The sequence below is a fragment of the Anoplophora glabripennis genome, unplaced genomic scaffold (assembly GCF_000390285.2).
Source record: "Anoplophora glabripennis isolate ALB-LARVAE unplaced genomic scaffold, Agla_2.0 scaffold126, whole genome shotgun sequence".
Taxonomy (NCBI): Eukaryota; Metazoa; Arthropoda; class Insecta; order Coleoptera; family Cerambycidae; genus Anoplophora; species Anoplophora glabripennis.
The window spans coordinates 656,114-676,963 of NW_019416477.1; the positions used below are offsets into that span (position 1 = coordinate 656,114).

Below are 20,850 nucleotides of genomic sequence, written 5' to 3' on the forward strand. Positions count from 1 at the left end.
ATGATTTACGACAGTCTATAAGGTATTTTATTTTAATTTCGCCATTTTTTGACAACAAATCTTGAATTCTAGGTCTTTGTACTACAGATTTGTCATCATCCCGCACAGTTTTCTTACAAATAATGCACTTCATTGTCTTAAAACTTAATATGTTCTGATGATTATTACACACTGCTTATTACGCACGAACCTATATACTCCAAATCCCGCAAGCCGTACACTATGTAGATTACACATTACGTTGGACGCCCCATGCATCAGTTTAGCGCGCTATGAAATAATCGCTTGTTGCCAAACTATAAGCTTTAGGAAAAAACTAATTATTTCAAAAATTTATGTAGTGTTTGGGCTTCATTTTCTTCGCTGCATGTATATAAAAAAAATCATAAATAAAAAAGTTTATCGATTGGTGAAAATTGTATTACACAAAATTTAAATATCAAGTTTTCCTGATTTTTAGCGAAATGAAAAAGCGATTTTTATAAAATCCATTAGTACTGTTAAAAGCGCTATTATGTCTGCTTTAATTTAAAAAAAAAATTACTCTGATAGTACAATTATTTTTTGAGATATAACGGTGGAGACTTTAAAAAACATGTTCTCATAAAAATAGATTTTTTTTTAATTTTTCGAAATTAAAAAGATCCCGACCAACAAAAAATGTCGTAAAATACCATTTCATATGCCCACTCACATGCTTAATAAAACCTACCATGTCTGACCTGGTTCTACGCCAGTTTTTTTTATTTCGATAACTAAGCGACTTAGCGTTGCAATTGCGCTCGTCTATTAACCTTCCTGACGATTAGGGCTCACAGCGCTTAGTGTTGTGGGATTATAGGGCTTGGGGTTAACCTTCCTGACGATTAGGGCTCGCAGCGCTTTGTGTTATTGGGTTATAGGGCTTGAAGTTAACTTTCCTGACGATGAGGGCTCGCTCTGCTTAGTGTTGTGGGGTTGTAGGGCTTGGGGTTAACGTTCCTAACAATTAGGGCTAGCAGCGCTCAGTGTTATGGGGTTAGCCATGATGTAATAATATAGCCATACTGGCTATATTGCCATATCTTAAATTGACGATATCTCCGCGAAAAATAGAGCTTTTTCCAAATAAAAAAATACGTTTTGAAGGGGAAAAATCGACGTTTCCAATGATATTTTCAGTTTTGAGAAAAAAATTATTTCGCCAAGTTACATAACCTTGAATATAGCAAAAGTACGTGTTTTTTGCACTTCTAGGTTAGAATATCTCGGAAACCTAGGGTGATGGATCAATTCTGAGGCCAGATTCGGATTCAGCACGCCAAATGCCTTCGGAAGCGTAGTGTCTGATCTCTGGATTTTTTTTTTAATTTTGTCGGCCTGTGAATTATTCTATTATTTATTTACTAATTCTTCTTTAGAGTAATTCATTTCATAATTATTACTGTCGCTTTTCTATTAAACCTTATGTGAATCGAAAATTATCCAGACTATCCTTTGACAGGAGCCTACTACGTTATTTTACATATAAGCATTTTTTCATAGAAATGAGATTTCATGAAAAACTGATGAATTTTGGTATAGGAGCAAAGTTGTAGAGAATTTAATTCTGCATCTCATGATATGAAAATATACAGGGCGTTGCATTTAAAAAAATCGCATTTTTTCAATTGGCAATTTTGACACGATATTCTGGTCGTATAACGCAGGCCAGTTTTTGGAGTATGATTCGGAAGAGTCATCCTTACTAAACATCTGATAAAAATGGGCTTAGTAGCTATTAGTATAACCTGTCAGTATCAGAAAATGTAAGCAACCAATATCGACTAGAAAAACCTTTCGCGCGAGATATTTCAAAAACTGTGAATATTTGAATAGAACTATTCTACACAAAGTACCCTTTATTTTTTATGTAGAATCCGAAAAAAATAAAAAATGTGTGTTTCCATTTAAAAAACCAAAGTTGGTGTCTGTCCAGGAAAAGTGGAACACCCTGTATAGTTGAATATATTTTTAATTTGTACATTCTGAGAAATGTGGCAACACAGTAAAAAAATCCATATATTCCTCATTTTAACATAGATATTGGACTTTCCCGCACTAGTGGGACACGTATAAAAGTGAAACTGGATGTGATGAGCTAGACTATGTCTTTATTGCCATAGAATGCAATGTTAAAACTCGGCCAAGAATTTAAGTTACACATGTGCGAAGTGTTTAGGAAATTAATTTATCAAAAGTGTCAATTTTATTTCTTCGTAAGAGTTGAGAGTTGCTTGCGGTATGCAGCAAAATAAACTCTCTCAACAGTAAAAATAAAGATATTTTTATTGAAAATGAAGTGTTGTCGGGGTGAACGTTCGCTGGACAGTCCTGGTATGGAGCCGCCAGCATGTATATGTATTTGGTCCTGTCGCCAATCTGCCGTGGACCTTTCCTGGAACCCTGGTGCGTCCCGCGTCTGTTCTTTGTCCTTGCAATTGTTGGATTAGTCCCGCATCAGGCTGGCCCTCTTGACGTAAAACATAAAATGAGTCACTTGCGGACATATGTATCCACAAACCCCCCTGCCACATGTATGCGATCACGGAACCTGCAGCCGGTCAGGAAAACGAATCCTTCTACCGAACTTCGTGGTAATGCCCTTGGGTATAGTTGGCACGGATAAGGGGGCAGAAGGTGATGGCAGGCTATTCCCTGGTACCTGTCGCGTCAGTCAAATAATACGCAGGTTTGACTCTGCCTATGGACACTTTAACTTCGCGACCACGCACTAGCACCACGAATGTTTTGTTGGCGCGTTCGATCACTGTAAAAGGACCATCATATGGATTTTGCAGTTGAGTTTTAACGCCGTCCGCATGCACAAAAACTTGTGTCGCCGTTACTAAGTCTTTAGAAACGAATGACGTCTTCCCGCTATGGCGTAAGCTCTCCATATGTCTGAGGTTCTTGCAACTGTTCCGGCGTCAGATTGGCGCTGTTGACGTAATACTTAAAACCTCAGAGTTATTAATTTTGAAGTTATCTGTTAAAAAACAATTTTTCGTACCTAATAACACTTTTAACTCTTAATAAATTTGAATAATTTGAATAGTTGAATAATAATTTGAATAGTGAATAGTTGAAAGTGAAAATAATGGGATTTTGAAAAGTTCTCGCTGGTTTTTCGTGAAAATACTTTCTTTAATGTCATTGAAGGTATTGTTCATCGCTAGTGTACTTTTTCCCATCTTTCTGGCAGCATTTTAATTCCATGTCGGAAGGTGTCCAAGAGTCCACCTATTTTTTGGAATCTTCATAAGAATGGAAGTGCTGCTCAACTACGTTATGTAATCGATCGGAACAAGTGATAATGGGAAGGGGCAATGTCCGGCAAATTTGGGGATTGGGGTAGAACTTCCCATTTAAGCGTTTCCAAGTAGATTTTCAACAGTTTTGCAAGATGCGACCGAGTGTTGTCATGCTGCAAAATCAATTTTTCATGTCTGTTCGTATAGCCATCGCCCGTGATGGTTTCATTTTTTTGAGCAACTCACTATAAACTATACCCATCAGCTAATTTCACCAAATGCAGAGAAGAATCTTGGAACCATGGATATTCGATTTTGGCGATAAAATTGGTGCAGGGCCGGGCTTAGTCCACGATTTTCTACACTTAGGATTATCGTAAGGTATCCAGTTTTCATCGCCAGTCACGATACGATGCAAAAAATTTTCCGTTGAAGCAGCTGTTCACATTTACAAAGACGCCATTCGACATCTCTCATTCAATGTGTAGGGTACTCAATATCCTTGCCTTTGAATAATTCTCAATGCTTCCAAACGTTTCGAAACTGTTGTGTTTTGTAAGTTCAGGTAACATGTGACGGGAGTCTTCATCATCTTCAAACTGTTTTGGTGCGTTCTAGATCTTTATCATCAAAATCCTGACATATTAATTGCTGCAGGTGGTTTTCACTCCCGCACGGATTTTGAAAAAGGGACGATTTAGGGCGGCAAAGGCTTTTTTCGCTTGCCGCTTCCTTTGTCGCTTGGGGGTATTTCGGTGGAAGCTTCTCCGCGCTTTCCTAGGTAAATTTTCATTTTCCCGGGTCTCCTCGACGAAAACGTAAAATTTTCGCTGTGGGAGAGAGAGAGAACCCGACGGGAGCGCCCACCAACGGACGTTTTGAGGGTCGATTTAAAAATATTAAAAGCTTTTTTCCGAAGACTGATCGGGGGTTCGTTCTGCTTTTACACGCGAGTTTCGTCCTTTCTTCGTAGCTTCGGCGATTTTTCGCAACGTATTTTTTACTTTTTGATGCCGAAGTTTGCTTTTTAAAAAGGTTCTAGACCTTGCATCTCTCTCGCAAAACCCCAATATTTTCGTAAAGACGGTATTATTTCGTCCAAAACGCTATTTTCGCGGCGTCATATTTTCCTTTATACATACGACCGGCAACCGCGCTCTGTTCCGAGACGGAGCCGGAACTGTTCTCATTGCGTACGAGTAGCTCCCGCGATCCGGCGACGTCCCCTTTCCGCTACCGGGACGTTTTTCCGATGCCGCGTCCCAACGTTCTCTGTCTTCTATATCGCCTTCAACTTTTATTAGGTCACATGTAACAAAATTTAAGACGCGATTAAGAATATTTTGATACAAATTGTCACCACGGTAGAAACGTCAGAATTGTCAAAACTGAATTTTCCGATTCTGCCGTTCCCCGCGGCGCCAGTACGGCGACGGGCGATTATTTTTATGTTTTATACCGTTCCGAATCCTTCGAACGATTTTACGGTAGAAAAATGCAATTTTTAACAATACGAAAATGTTTGTTTACTTTGGCTATGAACAGGAATTTAAATACCGATACGGACAAACACTGTCTAGCGGCAATGATGGCTCGACGGTTCAAATCTCGCACTGGATCCCTAAGACTTTTTTTGTATATATTGCCGTATTGTACCTTCATTATATAGTTTTCTTTTTAAATATTTCCATAAGAAGAAAGACTTTTCAAATAGGTTTTTATATACAAAATGTCTAAAAATGTTGCGTTGAATTTCGAACGGTCGAGAGATAATTATGAAGTTACGATGTTGATGACTTTTATATACAGGGTGTTTAAAAAATTTTATATTTAACAATCAGCGATGGAAGCACCGCGCAGCGGTGCCCATGCCTCGCGCAGCGCGGCCCGGGGGCCGAAGGCCCGAGAGAAAGGTCAACTCCGTGTCAGCGGAGTTTGCCGACCTTTCTAGTCATTACTTTTAAAGCGTCTAAATCAGTCTTTGCATCTTGTTTGCGACAGATCATGGTCGCCAAGTCTCAAAAAGAATTATGTATGCTTCAGCTGAAAAATTCCTCGCAAATATGTACTCTTTTCGGCACGAAATTCGACATGTTTAACGCTATGAAAAAAAAGTAGGTAGTCTTGCACTTCGGCGAAAAAACATACACTGAATTTCAAGGTTCTTTACAGCTGCGTTACCAACTTAAACTACATGCATAACAGGGTTCTGGTAACAGCGAAAACTTATTCAATATCCCTATAGAAAAATCGTCATCACGTCTAATTAAACTACCTTCTACTGGTACAAGCAACATCTTACTTTTATCCACAAATTATATGAGAATAATTTTTTCAATAAATAGGTACTTTTTCTATTATAATATCTAATTTCTATTGTTTATATGTAAACTGATAGTTCGCCCTAAAATACTTTATCGCTTAAAAAGTTCATGAGAATATTAACATACAAAATAAATACTGATCGACAAAACATTTAATTCTGATATCACTTCTAATCTACTTCATAAAACGAGCTTTTAATAAATTTCTACAATACCCCGAATAAAATAATTCTTATCAGTCTATGTAACATCAGAACCATTAGCTTGTCTAAATGCTATATCTATTTATTTAATGAATACATAGCACTCTACCAGAATTCCTATCGAGATAATTTACTCAGGCGATAAGTGACGTTTTATGTTTAGTAATAGGTATTGGTATTGGAAATCTGATCCAGTTTCGTAGGTTTCCGGAGCCCGACGTTGAACTCTAAACCTTTAATTTATACAACACTCAGATAAACATTAGATGCCCTTAGTTGATTCCAAACCGAGGTGTAGTAGGCGTCTTAAAATATTAATAAGATCTGCAAGATATCTATAAGGCTATTTCCAACTTATCCAAAAGACTGGTAATATGTGGGCCATTAAAAATAAAATAAATATCACCAATAAAAAGTTATAATAAAATATTTACAGGTTCTGATAAAAAATGTTTAAAATTTGTAATGTGTTGATTAAAATGTATATTAAGTTTTCTACATACACCACTCCAGGTATCTTCAGCCGATTTGATTTTGCAAATGCCTATTTATTCAATATTACAGTTTATTGTTTACATCAGCCTTACAAGTGTTCAAAATAGAAAATGTTTGCAGCAATGCACAATTTATAGAAGTTGCTCTAATTTATGAGGTAAAAAATTCTTTAGCAGCCGATTAACAAATCATAAATGCAATGAAAGAAAATCCAAGTACAACGCTTTCAAACTATTCGATAAGTACCTGGAATGTCCCAATGAACCGTGTGGCGTATATTGCACGAAGGCCAAATGTATCCTCTATCTTAGACCTGATATGTTAATTACAGTTGAAACTGTGTTTAGACAAAATTGAATGAATAACGTTCATAATATTATATCGAGGAGCTTAAAACTATCAGAGGCTATCTAAATGAAGGTTAAAAAGTACGGTTAATTTGACGAGAAGGACCGGTAGCATGGCCACCCCGATCTCCTGACTTTAATTCTCTCAACCTTTTTATGAACTTACACAGTTGTTGGCAATAATTTACTACTGCAAGATCAGAGAGAAAAAGAGATATTTGTTAGTTAAACAAGCATCATCAAATGTATTTGTTGTTCTTTCGTTACATAATGTCAATATGTTCTTGTTGTTGTTCTTGTTTTTGTTATTATTTTCAAGATTGTTATTGACTCGCTCATTTGCGTGGGTTTAGTTAGGTTCTTTTATAAAACACATTTTGTTTTGGAAATTTTGGTAATCTTTTCGTTAGCGTCGTGTTCCTCAATTCATCAACTAATTTGCGAATAACTTGATAACAAAAAAGATATCGAACATTCTTTGGCGTCAAAATGTAGCTATGTTAATGCTTTTCAAACTAACCTATAAAAAGTTTTATCCTACTATTTCACTTTTTTAAGAACAACCTAACCTAACCAGGATAAATAGCACCAATAAATAAACAACACTTTCATTGAAATATCAAACTTATACTATATTCATCATTTTTTTGTACTGAATTAATTTATGTAAAGAAAACTATAACATTGCATTTAAAATTTTTAAGAAAAATCCATAAAACGACATTCTTTTGAAATAATGCCATCTATAGGTTTCCATATTAAGGTAAATGACACCACGACATAAAGCATGAAAAGATCTTTCGAACGAGGTATAACACTGTAAAAAAAATGCATTTTTCTGATCAGACATTTGGGGCTTCCCCCACCCTTTCTGTCGAGAGATAGAACAAAATGTCAATAACAAAAGGTATGCGCAAAAAATCCGGCTATTCATATTTGTACTATTTAATATACCTGAATAGAAAACATTTCTGAGAAAAATTCAACTCCCTTAGCGGCCGAGGCACGAACTTGAAAACTATTTCCAGCGATTTCTTTTAGTTGATATATAAATCAAAATATGTTTCCTGAAGTTTTAGGGTCTATACTTTCCCTAATATCGTACCTCACCGATCTTAATGGGGCATTTATATATAGAAGTGTAATTCGAAACTCCACCCTGTACTGAAATATTATGAGAAAATATTACCATTACAACTACAATTCTCTTGACTTTCTGTAGATAAGAGTCGCCTATCTTAAGGAGCGAACAACTAAGTAGGGTCTTTGTCTGAAACTAATTCCAGTACAAATTGCATTTCTCGAAGCAGTCGGTAATTAGAAGTACAGAGTTCCAATTAATAGACCTATAATCTTGTTAAGATTTTATCAGCGTTTTTTCCGAAGCACTCAAAAACATTAAGTCCTTCCTTTCGGTGAATACAACAAAGGTATTGTATGCGCTGTCTGAAGGCGCCTTAATAAGCAAGAAGTTTCTCATAGTTCATATTTATTTTTTAGAATTTTTCATTTGCTTGAATGTCCTGAAACGTTTCAAAATGTGTATCCTTAAATGTTAGGTAATATCTAATATATGATAATAATTCGACAATTACTTGAATTATTATCATTATTTCAAAAATTACTTGATTATGATTATTTTAGCAGTACCTACTTAATTAGTAATGTAATATTGAAATTTATATTCAAAACAATGTTTTCTTGCAATTTTGAAAACATGAAATTTCCTTTAAAATTAACCTACAGTATCTCGGAAATGTAATGTTTTGGATCATATGTTTATATTGTAAGATTCTTTTTGTGATTAGTAACGTAATCAATGTTTGGTGAAACATATTAATTATAACGAATTGGTATTCAAATATACTCTATTTGGTTAAACAAATATCCAGAATATTATATTTACATAAGTGCTGCAATTTATTTATATTATTACATATATATTTCTATTTGATTTCATCATTTGAAAGGGCGCTTTTTTCATGTTAATGTTTTGAATAAAATTAAATATCTGTTAAAGCGAGTTGACTTTGTACGCGTTTAATTAATTCATATAATTTATCACTTTTTAATCAAAATGTCTACCTAAAGTATGATATATTACGTTTTTTCCTTTTGTATGTTAAACTTAACTCACAATTATTTGTGAGAAATTTTATCCAAAATAATATTCAAATATTTGGTAAAGTAAAATGCCGAAATCTATGTATTTCTACAAATAAGAAATATTTGTGTTTAAATATTTTTTTAAAATCTATATGTAAAAAATGAAAAACACAAATAATTATTATATCTTTTATTTTCTACTATACTCGCGCACAAATTAGTGATTATAAAAACTGTGCCTACATAATATTTTACAGCAGAGATAAATCAGTCACAAATAGATACAGGTTTCCGCGAAAAAGGCCTTGTTGAAGAAGAATTCCTTCTCGAATTACTGAGTAATAATTTTGTTACATACTAAATGTCAATTTCCGTTATAATTGGAAACTATAACCACATCTTAGCAATAAGCGTTAAATAAAATAGAGGATGGTTTATGTTAGAATTCTTTCTGTAGAAAACAACGTATATAAACAGGAAAGTTGATGTTTCATTTCCTTAAAATTTCATTTATTTAGAAATAACTCTTAAGTTAGTTTAACATGTGCAGCTGGTGAAATCAAATTTTGAAAATGAAGCATGGGACTCGTATCTACCGTTTTTTTAGAGGATGTTTTCTATTCACAGAAACAACTTTCATGAGGAAATAATTTCAATCAGAATTTTCGAAATAAAAAATTATTTGCCAACCCTGAGATTTCAAAAAAAGTTGCACACATTTTTTTTTCGTAAAAAGGTAATAGATACAAACAGGCGTTTTTTTTAATTTTTGACATAATTAAATTTTGTGTATACATAGTTATATATATATAGGTATATTTAAATTTTAATTTTATATTAACATTCTGTAGCCATAATTTTAAAACGAAAAATCAGAAGTTCAGAAGACGAAAACAGATAGATTTTCGAAACGTCAACGACTTTCTAAATTATGCGACATAATCTGATGTGTTTTTGAATTTGTCTGTTTTTTAAAGCGAGATTTTTTGATTAGGAACAAATATTTACATAAAAATAACCCTTGATTGATCCTTTTGGCGCAAGGATTTATTTCACTAGTTTTTTAATTTTTTCGCAGGTGGCAAAATACCCAAAAATATATTGAAAAAGAACTAAAATTATGTTACAAATGATATCACACAATAACTATGAATATTAAAAATTTAGAGGAAAATAACAAAAGCGACCATTTGCATCTATCAGTTGATTACAAAAAATGTACTTTTAAAATATATGTGCAACCCTTCTCAATATTGCAGGGTCGGCAACCTTTAATTTCATTTTTTATTTCCCGAATATCTTGAAATTTTTTCGTGATGAAAGTGCTTTTCGTGGGTCTAGAAATCAACCAATGTTCACCGTTTAACCTCGTTTCTTAGTTTCAATAAATCAAGAACTTTTTGAGGGAATAAATCTAGATTATATGGTGGTACGAGTACTATACCATTTACGGCACATAAGAAACGATATAAAATCGGTTTTTGAAGAATACCTACTTTGTACCATTTTATACTGATTTTGATGACACGCTTTCATAACAAGCGAATTCCTCAAATTACGTAAGAAAAACTTTATCTGGCGATAGGGTGTTCAAGTTGATATATACATGAAAATAATCAAAATGGTAACCATGATCATTCAGAACCGGTAAAATTGGGGATTTAAGTAAAATTTTGATCCATCTCTCTTGGTATGACATTTTTTCAATTTAAGACCAGAACATGAAATTTAAACATTTTGCACAAAAAACATATTTTTTTATTATTGTCAAATAAAAAACTAAACTAAACAGATTTGCACCTCCTATGAATCTAGTTGTTATTTGATCTAATTAAGGTAAATGGGGAAAGAATTGTACAAATTTTCATTTCGAATCTAAACATTTTCCTGCCATGTTCATGAGAACTTTTCTCTTATTCTGAAGTTCTAGAAGATAAACCCTGCATGGATTATGCAAATGGAGACACTCTGTATACTTAATGAAAATTATTTTTTATTATCTATGATCTAAAAAATGCATATTCATTTTACCCACATGTTTCAACACTCTCTATACATATCAGTGAAATATAATCTAGAAACTAACTTACATGTAACTTAAATGACCACTATTACTCATTGCCCACTGGCAGAAAGTCACTTATACCAATCTGCAGGTACTATAGAAGCAAGACCAATGTCGCACTAGACGAAATAGTACTTTTAACAAATGAGATTGTGATAAATAACTACTCTTCTTACTAAGGCCCCGACCAACGTTGAATTACACCTACATCATTCCTCAGTAGATCCTGATATAATGGTTTCAAAGTTACTAGTTTACCTCAGTATATCTTTAGTCTGCATAGTAGTTTCAGTTAAAAATTTATTGTATGTGTTATACTGGTCTTGCTTTAATAATACCTACAAATTAGTAGGTCGCTCTCTGTCAGCAGACATTGAGTAGCAGTGACCATTTAAGATTTAACATGATTTATAAGTTATATTTCATCCATACTCAAATAATGTCGGTAGAGATAAAGAACAATATAGCTAGACTATTCGTCGACCATCTCGCCTATGGCATACAGATGAACAGTAGTGAGTTCGAAACGATCTGCCTGGTGGTTCTACGTGGAGTAGCTATTTCCAACCATGTCATTAGTTAAGCCCTGTATACATATCAAGTTCCTACTTTTTCAATGCAACGCTCTTTACTTAGAAAAAAATCTGATAGAAAATCTGCTCTACGTTTAGTGCTGTGTAAACTCAGAACACTCTGTAACCTTGACTTGCTGTCCTACAACGGTACCAATGCAATTATCTTACCGCTACAAGTGATTTATATTTGACGTGTTCCAAATAGAATTAGTAGATTAGAAAGAAAAACATACAAAGACATACAAATTTGAACCGGGTAATACGTAATTTTCCAGTGTTTTCTTTAGTCTCAAAACTACATTTCTTTCATTAAATTTTGGTTTTAGGTATCTGAAGTGGCTAGTCTTTAAGTAGAACACATTATATTTTACAAGAAATTCATTGAAAATTTGTTATGATCCCTTATGATTGATATTAAAAAACGCTTATTTAAAAGACATTGCTAAATAAGTTAACTTTTTAAATATGCAGTTTATATTTATGCAAGCTAACTTAGGTAGGTGTTAACATATTTATTTTTTTAACTACCTTATTATTATAAAAAGTAGGATTACTTATAACACACATACATTACCTTTCGTGTTTTTACTTTATTTTACAAGCTACGTCGATAAATTCAAATATTTTTTATAAAAAATCTTATCAAATGATGTCAAATAAATGTGCAAAGATACTAACCCCACAGAGAAGATTCCTAACTGTTGATATTACGGGAAACAAGTACTCTATGGGTTACATGTCCCAATTAGAATTAAACTACACCTAATAGGTACCTAACAAAAGATGGCAATAAATAACTATTGAAAATAAAATCCGAGAGATCTTTTTGTTTCAAGATTTTACTGTTTCATTAGGTAGCCTCCTTGCAAATGGAATTAATAACTATTGATAGAACAAAATTATATAGTACAGGGTGTGGCGTGTATAATCTATAAAAATTAAACTACAGCTTCCTAACGATATTTGTAATATAAATACGTTTTTTTTCGTAAATTAAAGTCAATTATGAATCAAAATATTTTCTCTGGAACGGTCCTGTCCGCGTGCTATACGATAAGTTACTTGCTGTAGACCACCCGCGTAAACAAATCATCGTTGAAAGATAGAAAGATACTTCTTAATTTTTAGGGAATTTTTCAATGCAAAAGTACAAACTAAGAAAAATAGATATTTAAAAAACTGATGTTTTCTTATTATAATAATTAATAGTAATTACTATTTTAAATGTATCGTTGTTACTGCAAGAGTTCGCAAACAAACCACATCCGTAAGCATCTGTAGTTGCCAACTGCGTGCACTAAACATACTAAATTAAAATATGGAACAAAATGAAATAAAACTTACCATTTCTAGAGAAAATGTTGATATTTTCCCAAATTCCAGGCATTCCCCTAATTGTGTCAGCAGCTTCAAGTATACGGTTTCGCAATTCTTCCACCTAGCAATTGGAGCATTGTAAACCAATGACTTCAAATGATTCCAAAGATAAAAGCCTATTGGAGTTAGATCGGGGACTGAGGTGGCCACGACAGAGGACCAAAGCGTCCAATCCATCGCTGAGGAAACATTTAATTCAAAAGTGTCGTTACTTCTCGAAAAAGTCAGCATATGTTGGTCCATTTAGTCGTCCTTTAAAGAAATAGGGACCCACAAGTACATTGCCTATTATACCAGCATCAATATTTACCGAGAACTGATGTTGAAAATGAGTTTCCCTAATCGCGTAAGGATTTTCATCGTCCATATGTGCATATTATGGAAATTTACTTCATCACGGGTAAATGTCGCCTCATCTGTTACACAAACATAAGCAGGAATGTCTACTTGATTGGCACATTGCCTTAAAAAAATCTGCAAAAACGCATTCGTTGATCACAATCCGGGGGTAAAATCTGTTGAACTGGTTGCAGATGATAGGGGAGCAACAGTTGGTACCTTAAGATGCGATATACGGTACGAGATAAGGTTCCTACTTGCTATGCGAGTCGTCGAGTACTAATTGTGGGGTCTTCGTTAATATTTTCCAACACTGCATCTTCAACATTAAGGTGCACTTACTGACCACGTCCTTCTCCTCGAGGAATAACACTTCCCGTATCTCGCAGCCGCTGAACGCATTGTAGGATTGTATTTGTACATGGGTGGTGACGTTGTGGCCATCGTTCTCAGTACAACCTAGTCGCCGCTAGCGCATTTTCTCCGGCTGCACCATACACTGACACCATATCGACACGTTCGGCAATAGTAAATGCATTGTTTTAGTATTACTAGTATTAGATTATACCGACTTAAATTATAAGGTTGCTTCTCGGGTCGCATAAAAACATTTCCAAGGTTTTTAATAAATAACACACGCCTTCATTTTCGTTAAATAAATGAACTTTAATTTACAAAAAAAGAAAACGCGAAGATAGAATCTTTGCGTATAAGACTTTTCTATTACAAATATCATCAGGAAGCTGTAGTTTAATTTTTATAGATTATACACGCCACACCCTGTATAAAAAAACACAAAACTGGCATTTTAAAAAATGTTGAATATATTTGTCTCTTTTTACTGTTTCTTAAAGACATTATATTATTAGCTGCAGCATTTTTTTTGTATTGAAAAGAAATTAAGCTAATTCAAACAAATTCAAAAATTTTCCCCAAAAAATCTATTCTAATGAAGTCAGACAATGTTTGTGGGTTTAGTAAATATCTATTGGTATCCAGGAACATTGTTTGACAAGATTTTTTAGAACAAATGCTTGTTTGAATCATATTAGATTTTATTTAAAAAATAATTTGATTTTGACATTGTCACTAATTATGGGAACATACAGCAAGAATATGTTTATGTAAAGTATTGGCACTATCATAAAAGTGAGTCAAATTTGAATTAACTTAATAAAAAAAATTGGTTTGAAGATTATTATGTCTACCTCTGAAATTAAATAAGTATACAGTGAACTTGTATGATGCACATACGTTTGTAGGCAATAAAAAATCCGGTAGGTATCTTGTAATTTTATAAAATCAATTTTTTCTTCAAACTTTAACACCCTGTATTTCGAAATCGAAATATTTCTTTATAGGAACCTTTCTGGCGCAGCATTTTAGTTACATACTTTGACAAAATATCCAATATATTCAGCAATACAAGTAGAACGATATTAATTGGTTTATGACCTTTGAGGTATAATTCTCCCTAAAATCATGCGACGGGCAAAAGAAATACCTGTTTTTATTTTAGTTTCTGATTTATATATTGAAAATATTATAAAATAATAATCGCAGTCATTTGTCATTCTTTATGTATCTGATACATTTGATAATAACATGACGTCTTAGATTAAATCTAATCGATACTCCTATAACATTATGCATGTATTGACAATATTCTGCAAATTCGTATGTTTCCCAAATCCAGTAGTAAAGTATTGTAATGAAAGAAAGTTATAATTGTTTGAAATATATAGTTTCTGGATAGCAAAGAAATCGAAATTAAACGTAAATTTTTTCAGCGGCTTCTAAAAATTGGAAGGTGTTGATTAACTCAAATGATTTGATCCTTGCGTACCGTTTTGTGAAATTATACATGAAGTCGCCAACTAACAAATTGCTGACAAAAAGAAACAGATCTTTCATTTGCGACACTAATTCACATTTGATTCATTAACTACGAAATTCACTGCATATTTGTACGAAAGGAACGAAGAAATGAATGGGACTTATTTTTAACCGGGAGTAAAATTAAGCAAATGCTACATGTTCACGAAGATCTGCTAGATTCTTTATCGAGCTCGTCGCATTCCAATGTATTTACAAGAATTGTATGTAAAAAAATAAGTGCGAATAACTAGAGAAAACGATTTTAAGAAAAGTACGTATCAACTCCGTTGAATTTGAAATATCGTTAAAAAACGACACAAACGTGAGAAAACTAGTGTAACCTTTTTTCTTAATTGGATACCGTAAACTTGGGTGGCTTTAGCCACCCTGGGTGACTTTGGTCAATTTCTGAAATTTGTTTCTTTCCTATATATAAAAAAAATTAACTTAAAATTTTTCAATATCAAGTTATGTATGACTTATACAGTCTATAAGGAACCCAAAACTATGAATATTAAAAATAATTGGTCCCTCGTATTTCCGTAAATCATATAAGAATGTCCTTGTTAAAAAAGCGCGAATTTTTAGTCGTTATAACTTTGTCTGTACAAGCAAAACTACGCTCATGTATTATCGGAGGCTGAAGAGAGACGTTCGTAGGTCTTTCTAGCAGATTTCTGCCCATAGGGGGTGGCCAAAGTCACCCATGCGCTTTCGGTAGTTTTCATGGGTTACTTTGGCCGCCGGTGATTCACATGGTTGTGGTACTCCTTTATTGTTATTGGTGAGTAATAATTCTATTAAAATAAATTTTATAATATACTGTTGGTAGTAATTTTAGAACATGGGACGCTACAAAAAAAAAACAGTCGGTAGTAGAAACTTGCAATTATACAAATGTTAGGTTAGAAGAAGCTATAAGAAATATAAGAGAGGGACGAATGTCTCAAGACTCACTTCAGAAAGGTACAAAATACCAAGGTCCACATTACAAAATAAACTTAACAACGTACATACAAATCTACCGGCTGGTCAAACTGTTCTAACGGTAGACGAAGAGAGAAAATTAAAATTTCATATCATAGCTGCCTCAGATTTCAGATTTCCTATAGATGCACTAGACTTGCGAAAAATTGTAAAAACATACCTAGACCGCAAAGGGGTGACTATTCGCAAATTTACAAATAACATACCAGGGTAGGAATGGGTGAGACTCTTTCTAAAATGGCACCCTGACCTTACACAGCGATTTGCTTCTAATATTAAAGTCGCTAGGGCCACTGTCACTCCTGAGCTGATAAACACTTTTTTTGACTTACAGAGAGAAATATTTGGGGTTGACCCAGTAAACATATGGAATTATGACGAATCTAATTTAGTCGATGATCCGGGTAGTAAAAAAATCATTACGAAGCGGGGTTGCAAATATCCCGAGCGGAATATAAATTCAACAAAACAATCTACAAGTGTAATGTTTTGTGGAAACGCGTTGGGTGAAACTTTACCACCCTACGTGGTTTACAAGGCTACAAACTTATAAGACAGTTGCACGATAGGTGGACCAGATGGAGCTCGTTATAATCGCTCCAAAAGTGACTGGTTTGAAGCAACAATATTTGAGGATTGGTTCGAATTTTTACTATTGCCACGTTTAAAAAAATTAGAAGGAACTAAAGTGATCATCGGTGACAATCTTTCATCACATTTAAGTGTACATGTCCTACACCTTTGTAATAAACATGAAATTAAATTCATATGCTTACCACCCAATACGACTCACATCACGCAACCGTTAGACGTAGCATATTTTCGTCCATTGAAAATTAAATTGCTCACCTCATACAAATTAAGTGGAAATAACAAAACCGTTTCGAAACAAGATTTCCCTCGCCTTCTAAAATCACTAGTAGATTCTCTAGCAGAAAATGGAAAACAAAACCTAAAGAATGGATTTGAAAAGGCTGGCATTTACCCCTTGAATAGAAGAAAAGTTTTAGAGCGAATTCCAGGCAATGAAAATCTAGACCCAAATGTACAGCTAAATATAAGTGCCTCAGTAATAGATCTTCTGCAGGAAAGAAGGTTCCCTCAGCAAGCCGAAGGCACTAAGAGGAAAAAAGTGAATGTGCTACCTGGTAGAAGCATTTACGTTTCGGATATTCAACCAGAAGCTACCCCTGGACCAAGTCAAGTTACGAAAATTCCTTCAGAAAAGCGAAGACGAAGAATTTCTAGTGACTCTGAGTCCTCCTGTAATTTTTCCATTTATTCGGAGACTGAGGATTACTGTGACCTTGATGAGGAAGTTGCCGATCAAGGTCACCTTGATGAGGAAATTACCGATGAAGGTCTGACAACACCAAACAATAACACGACAATTGACCATATTAACAATGGAAACTTTGTTTTATTTTTATATGAAAACCAAGTTTACCCGGGACAAGTTATTCAAATTAAATTAAAAGAAAATAAGAAAACATTTAAGATTAAATCTCTTGAAAAAAGTGGACTGCATCAATGGAAGTGGCCTTCGTCTGAAGATGTCCTTTGGTATGAACCTAAAGACATTATAGAGGTGATTAATACACCGCAACCCTCCAAGAGAGGATTTTTTACAATCCATGAGACAAATAAATATAAATAAGTTGTTTTTTATTTAAATTTAACGTTTATATAGAATATTTTTTTATTTTATATTCTCAGTCTTTATTTTGCTTTTTTTTATTGTAAAATTTAATTACTTTTGTTAAGTAAACAATAAAAATTGTATTCTTTTGCATATTTTTCCTATTTTTTTACTACCATGGGCCCTAAATTTATTAAACTATTTATTAAAAACACTTTTTGTGTCCAAAGTTGCCTATTTCTAAGCCGGTTTTTAGATTCAAGTGATAAAATAGTGGTCGGCCAAAGTGACCCAACTTTGTCTTCTAGCTTTGGCCACCACCATTTAAAAAAAAAAAAAAAATTCTAAATTAGCATAATTTTGATTTTTGCCATGCTGAAAGTACTATTAGCGACATGTTTTCTGGCGCAAAAAAAATATATATCTCTCCTATCGAAAGTTACAGGGTCCTAAAGTTTGAAAGTGGACCAATGCCATTCAAGTTTACGGTATATTTTTTTTTTTTTAGAAGATTCTAAACAAGAAAATAGACAATGTAATTTGTGGAATTTACTGAGAATTCTGTTTTTAGTATACTCTTTCCAATATCAATTGAATTGATGCAGCAAATCGGCATTGAAATATTTGAAAAACTTGTTCCCATATTTATTTAGCCATACCCATATACAAGTCTGGTCGAACTAAACGTGGAGGTGGTAGAAATGTATACGCCCAGTTGAAGAATGCGAGCGTGGGCAAACGAATTACAAATACAGGAGCATTGGGCCACTGGGCAATAAATCTCAACCGTTGACAAGTGGTCGACAAATTGCCCAGCAGTGCAGTGCAGCAATGCGGAATTTTGTGTGATTCAGGTAATTTTAATTTATTATAGGGACCTTCTATTTCATATTACTATTATATTGATATTACAATTGCGAAAGGGAGAAATAATATTATTACATTTTGGAGACCTTTTGAACTGGAACAAAACGAAATTTACCATCAATATAATAAAATTGTTTGAGAACATAAATAATTAAAATATGTTGTTGGCCAAATAAACGTATAATAGAAATTTACAACACATTATATACAAATTACTATAATTTTTTACCTTTAGCATAAAACTTTTTTAGGGACGAAGTTTCATCATTAAATTTTATTGCCAGGAGTTTTTTTACATGTTCAACTGACTTCGGAAAGACTATAAATCAACGTACAAACTTTAAATTTCATAATAAACATATATTTTTTCAACATTCACTTCAAAGAAGACAAAAATTTTAATTAAGAATGACTTGACATTTTGATTGATATTGTATTTTAATTAACACAGTAACTTTTTTTGAGAATTATCAATGTTTTATTACTGAAGCCAAAAAATACTTACGAAAATAAGATGTTCCTTACTTATTGAGATGAGATATATTTCACTGGAAAAACTGTAAAATATAATTTTGTGTTTAAAGAAAAATTAAAATTAAAAAAAAATTAATATTCAATATTTTCAGATGACTTTTTTAATATTTTGAAAAAATTGTCAAATTTGACTTATACCGGATGTGACGTAAAAATTGTAGGTGCATGAGTTTACAGTTTTCAGAAATGCACAAGCGACTGCCGTAATTATTATTTTTTTTCGTAGAAAAGGAAATAGTAAAAATTTTTGGATAACACTGTAAATAAACGGTCATATATTCGATATATTTGTTAGAATTGAAACACTAGAATTTCCGAGAAAATAAAATAACTTTCTCACTTCAAAAGATACTTTGTGCATGATATAACCAAACATTTTTAAGATATTTAATAAATTCAAATTTAATAAATTTCTGACTTTTAAAATGTTTCTTCTTCTTGTTCATGTTTATGTTTATTTCAGTTTGATACGACACTAACTTCTTTAATCGAAGCCATCGTTTTTTCCCTATTTCAATGCATATTTTGCGATACATTACAAACATAATTTTTACTTAAATTTAGCTTGAAAAGTGATATTTAGAAATAATTATCTGTTGCGAGTTAATTTTTGGTTGTTAAATTCATTTACTTGAATGTAATATTTCACGCTGACATATTTACCAGTGATCAAATGTATGTTTGATGCATTTCATTCTTGTATTGTGTATTTTTGTAAGAATTTAATGTTTATATAGTATTTTACATAAAACATTTATGAAAACGACCCTCTTAAGGCGGGTATTCATTTGTGTCAAATGCCCCGTAACGTAGCACCGAACATGTTACGTTACAGCTAGTGGAGACGGAAAATTGTTGCATGGTACGTGTAACAAATTTGACACGCGTAACTAATCCGGGACGAACCATCAGTTATCGGTTTTTAGTCGTCGCATCAAAGGGATGCAACAGTACATTACCCTTTTGGCCTTAACGTTGCCTATTGCACATGTGATTTTGTCTTATTTTTTATTTCGTCAGTGTTTTGTATATGGCCTGGGGCCAGTCTGTTTTCTGCAGTGACTAGAAAGAGTGTGTTTTTCTGTGTTTGTGCCATGGAGTGAAGTAAAGAAAAGATTTCCGTTTCTTATTCTTCAAAATTTTATGATGAATAAAAACGTATGACGCTGCTGCTAACTGCAATTGCAGTGACAAATCCATGATTGCAGTCAGGTTCATACTGCGAGTTTATGTTCCTGTGTCGTCTCGTACCTTATTTTGTTACGTTACGGAATGAATGATACGACCAAAACCACACATATTTTTGCAGCGAACCGTGTCACCTTTTGCAACAGGCCGTAACATGTTCGTTGTTACGTTACGGAGCATTGCAACAAATGGATACCCGCTTTTATAAGTTTTAATGGGAAATAGATTCTGCCAATGAAGGCAGGAATCTATCGTGTTTTTTTTAAACTAGACCTCAAATTGGAAAAAGAAAATAAGACGTCTTTTGTTTGACACTGATGAAGAATTTTATAAACATAAAAAAATAGGAAACCATTGGTTCACATGATTTTCGTAAAATAATGTGGTCCCTTAAATTCCTGCAAAAAACTATCGCCTAAAGTTTTTCAAACTTACATTAAAATTCTTTGAAGTATTTTTTGTTAAATTTTTACCTTATTCTTACATTTTAGCTTTAGCTGGATAATAATCTATTGATATAAAAATCATAAAGATTTACCTTCTTTACATACAAAATTTAATGGTCTTTTAAAATGCATGTGTTGTATTTAATAACAATTTATAACAACTAAAAGTCTTTCGTATTCGTGTCTATGCCAAATGAACAAATTAAGC

The 20,850-nt window shown here is 33.2% G+C and overlaps 1 protein-coding gene across 1 annotated transcript in view; it reads left to right on the forward strand.

Moving 5' to 3' along the window:
- Nucleotides 1–20,850, forward strand: part of LOC108906174 (laminin subunit alpha-1-like) — a 249,566-nt gene that overhangs the window by 23,387 nt on the left and 205,329 nt on the right. Inside the window, exon 3 of the mRNA XM_018709372.1 lies at nucleotides 17,056–17,556. Within this exon, the coding sequence (XP_018564888.1) occupies nucleotides 17,056–17,556 (501 nt within the window). The remainder of the gene's footprint in view (nucleotides 1–17,055; nucleotides 17,557–20,850) is intronic.